The 13,230-nt window shown below is 41.8% G+C and overlaps 1 protein-coding gene across 5 annotated transcripts in view; it reads right to left on the reverse strand.

Annotated features, from left to right (window-relative positions):
* The window catches only part of FMR1 (fragile X messenger ribonucleoprotein 1), a 31,245-nt gene extending 24,489 nt beyond the window's left edge, over nucleotides 1-6,756 (reverse strand). For 2 of the 5 annotated variants that reach the window (XM_038184392.2, XM_038184393.2), the window contains exon 1: nucleotides 6,452-6,733. In XM_038184392.2, coding sequence (XP_038040320.1) covers nucleotides 6,452-6,502 — 51 coding nt within the window. In that variant the 5' untranslated portion in view covers nucleotides 6,503-6,733. Of the gene's footprint in view, nucleotides 1-6,451 lie in introns of all 5 variants that reach the window. The other 3 variants (XM_072042873.1, XM_038184391.2, XM_038184390.2) reach the window with 3 other exon arrangements.
* Between the last annotated feature and the right edge of the window lie 6,474 nt (nucleotides 6,757-13,230).

Raw genomic sequence — 13,230 nt, forward strand, 5'->3', positions numbered from 1 at the left:
CTCTGAAGTACCTATTCTTATGGATGCAGCAGAAATGGATGCCTTTAATACCTGAAAAAATATTGTGATCACTACCAAATATTTGGCATTAGTCTTTCACGCCACGGAATGGAAAAGACAGAACTTAGTATTATTAGTACCATTTCAGTATGCAAAAGCAGAGGTTATTTTACAAAGCAAATCCTACAGAAATGCCACCAGGAGTGCTGAAAAGCCTCAAGGGAAGTTGGGTAAGAGTAACACAGTACAATGTCTTGAGACATACCTTCTTCATGCCTAATTTTCTCATATTCACAAAATAGCAAAAATTGCTGCAGTTCTGAAGGATGCTTTTGGAGAAGTCATCCCCTCTATGGTAATGAAAACACCAAAATATGCTCCAAATTACACTCTGCAAAAATTATGGGATATGACAAAGAAATGCACCAGCATAGCAGTAAAAGGCAAGACTACACCTCATATCCTGACCTCACAAACCAAACCATCTTGAGTAGAACCTACTGAGCACAGCAATGTAACCAACTGGGGGGATTAATGCTAAAGACTACCATTAATAACTAAACCAGATGGTGACACAAACAAATGTTACCAAACTGAAGACTTACCTAACACCTTTAAACATTATAATACTTTAAAAATCTGGAAAATGTAAAATACAGCTAATTAAAAGAGTATTTAACTATGGGCAATCCTTGCCTTAAACTTGCAGCATGGCCCAATTTAAAGGCTGAAGGTCTAGTACAGCAGACGCAGAGCTTTTATCATTCCTTTGCTGTGATAGACACAGGGACTGAGGGACAGTCCCTCAGCCATTAGGCTGAAGAGGATTCCAACACTGTGCAAATGTTTACAAATTTATTATTATAGCGTTTTATCACTTTCCAGCTACTACAAAAGCTCCTCTTAAGGAAAAAGAATGACTTCGACATTGCTTTGGTCTCAACCCAAAACCAAAAAGACACCTGAACCAGGAACACTGAGGATGCCTGTTGACCATACCCAAGTAGCATCAATACAGATTATCAATAGTGGATATAATAAAATTGACAGTTTCTTTGATTTACACAGAGTTCATAGATGGGAGTACCTGCTTTTGCTCCAGCCTGGCCAAAGAAGTTGATGTCATAACACTGTTATTTGCTCTTTATTTTCCAGCCTTGCTGATCTTATGAGGAGAGGGATACCTTGCAAAGTACCTCATTTCAAGTATACAACACTTCTGCTACTTTCATAATGAATTTTATGCTTACAAAACAATTAACCAGACAAAATACATTAATAGCCCAGATACACTGTTGCCTAATCCCAACTAATCACAGAAAGCCAGTTTTCCTTGTTCTGCAGTTACAATCTTGTGACACAGGAAAAAAAACCTCAGATACACCTTGGCCAGAACATTTTTCCAAGTCCATATAGAATTATTTCTATTTTTCACAGGTATAAGAATTTAATATCTCTAGTAAGTAAAATTAATTTGTACATTTAAGTTTGAACACTTAAGCCTTTCTACATTTCTAAGTATAAATTTAAATGCCTCAAAACATTTCTAAATTTTATAAGAACCTGTAAAAAAAACTCAACTATTAATGCATTATGAAAACTAAAACTTAACACAATTGTATTTTGTATTCTATATTCTTGGTACTCATAATACTATACACAAAGCTAAAAAGAAGTGACAGACCATTAACATCACAAGCCAAATTCACAGTAACAGGACAAGCTAGTCCCAGACGTCACTGAAGGCAGAGAAGAGCCACTGATTTCACACAGAGTATTACGAAAAGCACAACAAGCATTCACCAGGCTTTCTGGAAATAAAGAGTACAAGTTAGGCATTGAAATTTAAACCCAAAGATGCATATATTTGGGCTTGAAAGGCACACTCAAGAAGGGACAGAACACTGGCTGTGATAAACATGAACACATACACGGGGAAAAAAACAACACATTAAAGACACGCTGAAATCAGATGGAACTCAAATGAGAAAGCAGGACACTGAATGACTACAGCAGCTGTGGTATCACTAACAGTTGTACCAAATAAGAATACATTAGAAAAACAAATCACCAAGAGGTTTCCTTTTGCAAAGTGTACTTTTGTACACATAAACAACGACCAAATCTGCTTGTTCCTCTCTGATGTGAAAGATACGAGTGTGGTAAGTTTCCTACACCAAATTTGACTTTCAGTCACATTAGCCATTAGCATTTATCTCCATGCTTCAGACATAATTAAGTAAAAGAGATTATAATCAAACAATGGCATGTTATGGTCTTCCTCACATGACCATTCATACTGTAAGAACAGTTATATGCCAAAGATGTGGTCTAAATTGTATGAATGTTTAGATACAAAATGAGAATTTCTGGAAATTGCAGTGTATTTGTTATTTTTGTGCTAAATGGCATGACAGAAACTTCAAAAGAACAAAAAGGCACTAGCTGCCACAAAGTGTTTTGATTTTTTTTTTGTCTTACATTAGATGCAAGTAGTGTCAAACTTTTTAATAACAGAGGATAATAACATTTTAAGTTAAAACAGGGAAAAAATGCTCTAAGATGAAAGTGTTATGTTTATACAAATGTGCATCTACTGTTTGCCTAACAGTTGTGAACCATTTTGTACCTGTTAGAAGGAAGGATGGCTACCAAATCTGAGAACAGGCATACCGCCATACAAACAAGCAGACTAGGAAATAAGAAAAGTCACAGAAATGACAAGATCAGGAAAAATGGTACAGGCTATCATCCTCAGAAGGACTGAGCAGACATGATTAAGACTATACAAAGAGACTGAAAATAGTTATTTGCTGAGGGTACATCTGTGTGAAGCAGTGAAAGCAAAAAAAAAAAAAATGGTATGGAATGCAAAGGGAGGCCCTGAGTACAGTCGTTAACATAGACATGTAGTGAAGAAGAACAAAGATGAATGACTTCGTCAATTGCAGCTTCAACAGAAAAGTGAAATATCTAGAAAACTAACGAAACCATGGCAGAACACTGAAGATACTAGGATAAGAATTTGAATATTTTAACAAGGTTATAGAGCAAGAAGTGGAAAAACTTGATTACAGAGAACATGTAGATGTTAAAAACAAATATGTGAAGCAATCTGCCTCAAACAGGATGCTTTCCATCTCTAGCAGGATACAAGAGAATCACTCCCAAGCTGGGGAGAGTAAAAAAATCCCATGCTGGAAAAGCATCCAGCACATGCCCCTTTACAGAGGAAAAGTATCTAAAGCTAGTGCTTGAAAGATTAGACAAGGGACTGTCTATTTGTCCTCTGAGAACAAGAGCTTAAAAAACCCATTTACCACACTATACTAACCAACAAGATGTGAAAAGATATGCCCTAACAGCACACGTCTTCAAGGTTTAGTTACTTAGCTGTGCGCTCCGAAAGAGCAGTTCTCTCCCCTTAGGATTTGCAGCCCTGGCTGTTTGTTGGACTATTCTTAAAATAAATAAGGGGATTTAATCTTTTCTTTCCAGGGATTCTGGGCCACGCGATCTATCAAGTCATGACTAAGCATCTCTAGATACTGGATTACTGACTATTCCTGAATCATGCTTACTGACTGCACTTTCCATGGAATAGTTCACGCAGGTAAGGAGAAAAAGTTCATTAAATTGTGATGCATTCACCAAATATTTGAATTAGTTAATGTATTAATGCATACATGAAGAACCAGTCTCCACTGCAGCAATCAAACCAAAGCATTCCAGAACTCTGTGAAGCAACGCACCTGACCAGTATGAAACGTGAATTAACATCTTCCACACGCTGAATGCATGCTCTACCTCCTGAGGTATCAAAACCATCTCTTGGGTTCTGTGCAGAACATGATCCCTTCAGATGCATCTCAGCATGTACTCTGGATCAAGTCCCACAGGTAACACAAGCAGAGAAAAGCCTGGTTCATGGCTCTCAGTAGAGCTTAGGTGCCAATTAGACACCAGTTTTATACTTTCAAGATCAAGATGCTGCTGGGAACACTCAAAAATGAAACTGTTTAGGGACTTGAAATCATAAGGTCTTAACAGAGAGTTACAAAAAGGCTATGAAAACCTCAGGTGGCTGTTAGGTACCTATTTCTATCACATAGTACCTTCACAACTCCAGCAGCCTTATATTCTTCCCCTCCACGTCCTAGTATCAGGATGTAGGAGTTGTTACAAAACACATATATATTCTAATGAAGATCATCAGAACGATTCAGAGCCAATGAAACTAAGTATCAATAAACCATGAGATGGAATATAAAATGTTTTATTTGTTTTACAACAATAACACTAAACATTTCTCAGGAAGCTGCTTAAAGAAAACTTCAACAAAAATAAATAAAATCTTGCCATTAAATCTGCATTTAACATCATAACACTTCTTGTTATGCTGGATCAATCAATTCATTTTATAATCAAATTCTGGATCTGCGAGACAGGCATAAAACTCACAAGAAAATATTCTAACAAATTACTTACTAACAGTGTGATACCTAAAGATTATGATGAATTCCAGTTGCAAATCTTTTATTTAAGTAATTCAGGCTAGAAGAAAATTGCTTATGTATGCTGAATATTACTGCATAAGATTTCTTAATTTTTAGCTTAAAATAATCCGTTGCTCCATTTATCTCAAGTTTGATGCTGCATCTAGGCAGGTAGTACTCATTAAGAGCCCCAGTTAAGTCCCCTTAGATAATTTAGCCAACTCCTCACGGTTAGGTAAGTTTAAGAGACCAAAAAAAAAAATTATTGTATCTGAATTTCTAAAAGTTTTAAAGTTTTAACTTTTAGAAACATAATGTGCACTGTGGACGCAATGTCTATGCGTACTTGGATACATTAAACCACACTAAAACATAACGAATAAATCCCTGTGAGTATCAATACGCTCATCTGAGATTGCTACCTAAACTACAACCAGAAATATGTTGGGTATTTTATGGAGGGCAGGGAAAAAGGACATCATGACATCAAAACTGAACATCGCAAAAAAAAGTTCCAGAAGCTTTCAGTTTGGCCCAAGTTTCTTTAACAATATTGACCACTAAAGCATGTACAGTATCATTTTTATCATCTATTTTGTGTAAATATAGTCATAAAATTTGATAAAAGCCTTGTCAGAAATTCTCTCAAGCGACATATTATACCTTGTATTTCTTCATGAGCAAATACTGCATCTTCAAAAAATTAGAACTGATTTCTGTTAAGTGCTAAATAAATTTAATTCCAGGAAGCAATATATAGATCCAGGACCCTGACTGCAACACTGTAAACCCACAGGATGCTCTGTGTACCATATTTACAAACTTCTCATACTTACCTTTTTCTTTATCTTAGGATCTTTCCAGAATATGAAATTATCTTATGGATTTAAAAAAAAATAAATTTCTTCATTTTCTTTGAAACAGAAAAAGGAAGAAAGCCAACAACTCAACGGTGTTGGAAGTCTACAATTTGGATACCAACCTGCCCTGCCACACTACCATCAGAGTGTGAAATTCTATCTGTGCCTTCATTGCTAACATAAATATTGGATGTCGCTCAATAGCTGGGCCCATATTTTAAAGTACTACAGCACCTAAATGATGGTAAACTTGTGGAAACTGATCCATGACAGTTTCTGGTACGTTCATAACAGGTGCACGTGCCAGTGAGGGTAGGCCCAAACCCAGTGTTCAAACTTTGATTTTCTGTGCACAGTGTAAAAGCACAGCGCACACCCTATTAATTAACAGGCCCTTAATTAGCAGCACTACGCGGTATTCATAAAGGCGTTAAGTGCTCGGGGTGTATATGGAGGACTCGGTGACGGCTTTATTCAGCGCAAGGGCTTGGGAATAAACACGGAACGCTACCGAGCAGCGCCGGTAAGACGCACGTTAGATAAATAAAAGCACTCAGCGACTCAGCACACGCATTTTTGGTCCAGCAACGCTCTTTAATATCCGCAGGCGACGTCCCCAGCCGCGCCGCTGAGCCCTGCGGGCGGCCTCCGGGCCCGGCGCCGCACCTAACGGGCCCGGAGCGGCCGCGGAGCTCACCGCTAACGGCCCGGGCCCGGCCTCGGCGCCACGGAGACCAGGCCCGGGGCCCTCCCGGCCTCCCCCCCCCCACCTCCGCCTTTTCCCCTCCCCACAATAGGGGAGGCCCGCGGCCTCCTAGGCCTCCGGGGGCCTCTCGCGGCCTCCCCCCTCCCCGGCCGGGCCCAACGAGCCCCCAACCGTGGCCCCCTCCCCTCGCACACGGCGCGGGCCTCGCCGCGGCCTCCCCCCTCTCCCCCCCCCCAGCCCCGCTGTCCTTCCTCCTCCTCCTCCTCCTCCCTGCCCCGGGGCCCCCGCTTTCCCTCAGCGCGGGGAGGAGCCGCCGCCTCCTCCTCCCCCTCCTCCTCCCGGCCCCGCTCCCTCCGCGGAGGCCCGGGCGGGCCGCGAGCAGCCGGTACCTTGTAGAAGGCCCCGTTGGAGCCCCGCACCTCCACCACCAGCTCCTCCATGTTGTGCGGCGGCGGCTCGGGGCGGGTAGAGCCAGGCCCGGCGCCTCCTCCCTGCCCTTCCCTTTCTCTGCCTCGGCGCAGGAGGAGAAGGAGGAGGGGGGGGGGGGGGGAGAAGAGGAGGAGGAGGAGGAGACGGAGGAAGGCTCGGTGTGTGTGTGGTGTGTGTGTGTGTGCGCCGGGCGGGGGAGGGGAAGGGGAACCTCAGTTCACTGCGGGGGTGGGGCCGCGGAGGGGCGGGCCGGGGCCGGGGCCGTGCTGAGGTGGGGGGTGGGGGGGGGCGCTGCGGGCGGCTCCGCGCCTCCGCTGCTCGCCCTCGGCCGCCCGGAAGTGAAAGCGAAACGGGCACCGCCGGGCGGCGCGCGCGGCCCCGAGGGAGGGAGGGGTGGGAGGGGAGGGGAGCGGGGGGGTGGAGGCGGCGCGGGGGCGCCCGCTTCGAATGTAAACACTGAGCCCGCGTCACGTGACGCGCCGGGGCGGAGCGCGGACGGGCCGCAGCCTGCGCGCCCACCGCCTAACGGCCGCGCAGCCGCAACGGGGACAGGCAACGGAAGGCGGCGGCCCGCCCCCGAGGTTGAGTGACAGCCCCGCTGGCCAATAGGGCTGCGCGGTGTGCCGCGCGTTCTGACCAATCGGAAGGGGGCGCGGCCTGCTCTGTCTGGCCATGGTGGGGGTGGGCCCGTAACGGCCGCGGCAATGGCGGCGGGGGCATCATGGCGGCGGGACAACACTGGAGCGGGTGGGGCCAGGCTTGGCGCCCGTTGTGGGATCCCCGTAACAGGGGATCACCAAGAGTGGAGTGAATCAGAAAATAAAGTGTGAATCAGAATCCTTGTGTCGGTTTTTATTGGTTTTACCATGGCCGTGGTGAAAGACCCAAACACCCTGTGAGGAGGCTGAGGCGAGACGAGCAGAGCAGCAGGCCTGGGCAGCTGGCGTGCTGCTGCTCAACGCCACAGCGAGGCCTTGCTCAACAGGCGAGCTCTGTGTCTGCTAGAAAAGGAAAAAATATGCACCATATTACATACACTGTTACTTGAACTATAAAATGTCACTGGAACCATATAAATTGTTCAATGCAAAATCATTCAACAATCTGCCCAGGGAGCTTATGCCCGCTTCTAAAACAAAGCTAGCTGATACTTTTTTGGCATTCTTTATTGCGATTATTCTCTAATTAGTAAAGCAGACTGCTGTCACACAGGCAGGTTATGTCTGAGCAGACAATATAAGGCTGCTAATTTAGCTCTGACTTCTACTTTTGATTTCACCATTTACCCCCGAGCTAAAAGCTGCTGTACTGTATAATCTTCCCTAATGTTTATTTTTTCATTTCCATTGCTTAAATTCAACATTTTTTATTTATTTTGTCTTGACTAGTGAATGTTCTAATCCCTGTCTGCTTAATGAGACCAATTTACGTATTTCCAGAGTGCGCTCTTGTTTTTCTGCTGATTGACTCTTAACCTTTCCTCATATTTTCCAAATTACTTACTGTTGCTGCTATTTTGCTTTGAACAATTTCAGACTGAATTGTCCATCCCTTCTGAAATGTAATGTTCACTAATTAACTAGTTCCTACGTAGATTTACCAGATCCTTTTAAATGTGCCTGTCTGAAACTCAGTGACACTAAAAATAGATCTCAGTAATTCCATTAAAGTATTTTAATATTAATTATTATATCTATCACATTTATTTTGGTTACTTTATTATGTTTAAATAAATACCATATCCATTTAAAATTTCTTCCATCAAAAGATGTGTTAACATATCTACTAATCATCTTTATCCACACAAATTTCAAATTTTTGCATGTCTGACCCCCTTTCATGATAAAAACCTTTCTCCCATCTGAAGTTCTGAATTTATAATTACTTTCAAAACCAGCTGGAGTTAATGTTCCTCAGATGACCTGTCTGAACACTGGACCAGCTGAGCTGTGCTTCATTTACAATCTAGGTTTATAGTTAAAACACATACACTGTTTTTGGTTGGTTAGTTGCCTTTTTTAAATTTTATTTTATTTACATAAATGTATGGAAACAAAGAATGGGAGCTTTTTGGCCAACACCAGGTATTAAACTTGATCAGCCTCACCTAGCTGTGTCTGCCTGATCAGAGTATGATTTTGTAATCATTTCTATAGCTCAACAAATCTAGATTCTTACATGATATGAGTGGAAAATGAATCCCACTACGAAGCTTCCTTTATGAAGATCTTGCATGGAAGGCTTCTGCTGACAATTAAGGAAAGATAAATGAGCTGATAAGAGATCTGTATTCTGATGCAGTTCACATTCCTTTTCTTGTTGGTGTACAATGTAGTCTCAATAAAGTGCCTTTCAGTAATCTAAGTGAAATGGTAATGTTATAGTAAGTAGGTCAGCAATTGGAAGAAACAGTTACAATCAATAGAGATATAAAGATGAATATCTTCTTGGACAAGGTTTCTTTATGATTAATCAATAATACCTGAAGGTTGATTATCACCATAGGATCACACTTTTATTAGCTTGTACTTGACTAAACTGATACCCAGAAATGACACATATCCAAATCACGGTATAGAATACCAGGTATTCCCAGAACTTTTGAAGAGAAGCTGAACTAAAACAGAGATTTGCAAGTCTTAGTGTGTGTATACAAGAAATCAGATTATATTATGCCTGATCATTCAGTTCTTTAAATAGATAATGTGAGCTTTATCTGTCAGTCCTGATAAAATCCTCTGAAAAGTAGTGTTCATGTGGAAAAACAATAAAAATATAATAATAGAATCATTAAAGTTGGAAAAGACGTCCAAGATCATCTGGTCCAACCATCACCCCACTATCAATGTCACCCACTAAACCATGTCCCGAAGTGCCAGGTCCAACCTTTCCTTGAACACCCCCAGGGACAGTGACGCCACCACCTCCCTGGGCAATCCATTCCATTGTCTGACTACTCTTTCTGAGAAGAAATGTCTCCTAATTTCTAACCTAAACCTCCCCTGGCACAACTTGACGCCATTCTCTCTTGTCCTATCGCTAGTTACCTGTGAGAAGAGGCTGACCCTCAGCTCCCTGCAACTTCTTTTCATGTAGCTGTGGAGAGCAGTAGGGTCTCCCCTGAGCCTCTGCTTCTCCAGACCAAACAACCCCAGTTCCCTCAGCCACTCCTCATAGGACTTGTGTTCCAGGCCCTTCTGCAGCTTCATAGCCCTTCTCTGGACACATTTGAGGGCCTCAATGTCCTTCTTGTAGTGAGGGGCCCAAAGCTGAACACAATACTCAAGGTGTGGCCTCACCAGAGCAGACTTCAGGGGGGACGATCACCTCCTTGGTCCCGCTGGCTACACTATTCCTGACACAAGCCAGGATGCCGTTGGCCTTCTTGGCCATCTGGGCACACTGCCGACTCATGTTCAGCATCAATCAGCACCCCTGGATCCTTCTCCTCTGCACAACTTTTGAGCCATTCTCCCCCAAGCCTGTAGCGCTGCATGGGGTTGTTGTGGCCCAAGTGCAGGACCTGGCAATTGGCCATGTTGAATCTCATCCCATTGGCCTCTGCCCATCGACCCGTCCTGTCCAGGTCCCCCTGCAGGGCCTTCCTGCCCTCTGGCAGATCAACGCTTCCCCCCAGCTTGGTGTCATCTGCAAACTTACTGAGGGTGCACTCAATTTGCTCATCCAAGACAAAGATATTAAAGAGGACAGGCCCCAACACTGACCCCTGGGGAGCACCACTGGTGACTGGTTGCCAGCTGGATTTCACTCCGTTCACCACCACTCTCTGGGCCTGGCCATGCAGCCGGTTTTTAACCCAGCAAAGAGTATACCTGTCCAAGCCATGGGCTGCCAGCTTCTCCAGAAGAATTCTCTGGTAGACCGTGTCAAAGGCCTTGCTGAAGTCTAAGTAGACTACATAAACAGGCTTTCCCTCATCCACCATGCAGGTCATCTGGACATAGAAAGAGATGAGGTTGGTCAGGCAGGACTTCCCTTTCATGAACCCATGCTGAGTGGGCCTAATCCCACAGTTGTCCCACATACATGGTGTGATTGCATTCAAGATGACCTGTTCCATCACCTTTTCTGGCACCAAGGTCAGGCTGACAGGCCTGTTGTTCCCTGGGTCCTACTTATGACCCTTCTTATAGATGGATGTCACCTTAGCAAGTCTCCAGTCATCCAGGATCTCTCCAGATGACCAAGACCACTGATAGATGATGGAAAGCAGCCCAGTAACCGCATCCGCGAACTCCCTCAGCACCCTTGGGTGGATCCCAACTGGCCCTATGGATTTATGACAATCCAGGTAGAGTAGCAGGTCTCTAACTGTTTGCACCTGAACTGTCATTACAAAAAGACAAAACTAAATACCGTAAAGTTATTTAAACTCCAAATCCGTCTTTACACGTGTAGATCAGTGGGTAGTTGTCTTCAATGTTGTAAAAATATATAAAATATATCAGCAATAAAAGCCAATTAATCTATATTGATTTTCTACCATAATTAACTGAGCTGACCTGTGATTAAAAGTGTATGTTTCTTTATTTTTTTTGCTGTCATTACTCCACCTCCTTCTCCTACAAAAAAAAAAAAAAAAAAAAAAAGTTTCCACATAGTAAGTTAGGAATGGATGTGCATCCAAGGTTCATTTGACAGATTATGCTTTAACGTAGATATATGTTTCCAGTTGTGGTTTTCAGTTTCTGCAGTATACTGTATCTTCCTCACCCAAATCTGTGGTGAAGTCTAAAGGATTGAAATCTGTATTGTACCTGCAATTCAAAAGCTTCCCAGTTTCATGAAGAGTTGAAATAAATATTGGAATCTAAACTTCAGAAGGCTATTAAAATCAGTGACTTACAAAAATACAGTCTTCTAAAAGTAAGTATTCTGAAAATTCTATGTAACAACTATCAAGCTCTGGCTCAGTTCTATCATCCAAAAAAAAAGTCATTATTATTCAATTCACCTGTGAAATAATTGTCTTGGTGGTTAATCTCTTTATTAGTTGCTCCATGATATGTTATTTTCGGAATAATGGATCCAATTTAAAATTAACAGTAATTTCTGTATTCTTCCAGAACAGTTTCTCTGTGTGCTGTTGTTGGTCCACAACTTTCAGTAATGCATTTTCTTTTCTTCTTTTTCAATGTTAATAATGAATTTGAAAGCATACCATGTAGAGGTTTGTTGCTTAATTATTCGGTTTTGTCTCCTGCTCATGCATTTCTATCCATTTCCCTTGTAACTCTACAAATTCCTTTATTAGTACATTAAGCCTGCATGTTATTGGTGTTGTAAATGGTCCATGTTAATAGATGACACATGCATTCATATGTAAAACTGCACGTTAGTTTATGCAGCTACTTTTTTTTTTTTTAATTAATCGTTTACCAAATATCATTTGAGATGAAAGTGAAAAGATTCCCTGGATTATGTAGGTCTTGAAAATAAACAAATTAAAACAGAAAAACAAAACAAATCAAAGCAAAAGCAATAAATTACAGGCAACCTGGAATACAACTGTTTAGAATGATATGCAAGAGAAATGTTCGGTTCTTTAGTTGTTGTCAGATAGCATTAATGACTGTAAACATATGGATGCTTCCCTACAATATGTCTGATGGATAGATATGTATGAATACTGTGTGGTAATCCATACACCAGTCCTCATTTCAGTTAAGTGAACTGTACTCTGAACATACAGCACGTAAATAATAGTTGATGTCTCTGGAAGATCCAGGACTTACTCTCTTATGATCCTCATGACTTGGCATTAAAGTTGCCATTTAGAGAAGAAAAGACTGATATATTAGAAGTTAACTCACCAGGAATAACTTTGTTGCATAGAATTAAGAATCATATGCAAAATTTACTGGCATCAAAATGGTTGTAATTAATCTGACCATCTTGAGTGCAAGGCAAGTACAGCCCTATGCTTTTGTGGCCATAAACAGAACCTTAGATAACAATTCAGGTGGAGACAGCTATTCTCTAGATATCTACATTCAGTCCACATTATGAGTCTTTACTGGATTTTTCAACCAGCTTCTGTGTATTTATTAAAGGACAGTATTAATCAGCATCAATGTCACAAATGGAACTAAAAATCTTAGAGGTTCTAAATTTCAAGTCAATCTAGAACTTAGTGTTATGTGTACAATAGATAGACATTTATAGTATATTTCATGTTTGATTTTATAACACAGAATGCAAGCATATTTTTTTAGCACCCATGGGAAATCAATTGAGCAATCATCAGGTACTGATCCTAACAGTGCATTCCTTCTGCTGTGCATAAGAGCAGGATACTTCAATACTAAAGCTAGTACAGGGATTTATGAAGATTGATTATTGCCTCTCTTGAACACACGGCAGTTTTCACTGAGATTAAACTGAATAGATCACACAACTCCTCCAAAGCCATAGCAGAATTCCCCATGATGTTGAGCAGCAATAGGTCTATATTTCAAAGGCTATATACGCTAGTACGTTTATATGGCCTTAACATTATTTGTATTGACCCTGATGGTGACTGCTATGGAAGTCCTGTATAAAATGTCATAATCTTGACAGACTGAGATATTTAACTCCCTATTACAAGCAAATATTACTTAAAAGATTTGTATTTTTTCCACTAAATTGTTATAGAAAACAACACTGTAATCTTATACCATGGCAGCAGGTGACTTGGGGGAGGAAGGAGGCAAAAGCAATCAGACTGTAATAATGG

The sequence above is a fragment of the Anas platyrhynchos genome, chromosome 10 (genome assembly GCF_047663525.1).
Source record: "Anas platyrhynchos isolate ZD024472 breed Pekin duck chromosome 10, IASCAAS_PekinDuck_T2T, whole genome shotgun sequence".
In the NCBI taxonomy this organism is placed as follows: domain Eukaryota; kingdom Metazoa; phylum Chordata; class Aves; order Anseriformes; family Anatidae; genus Anas; species Anas platyrhynchos.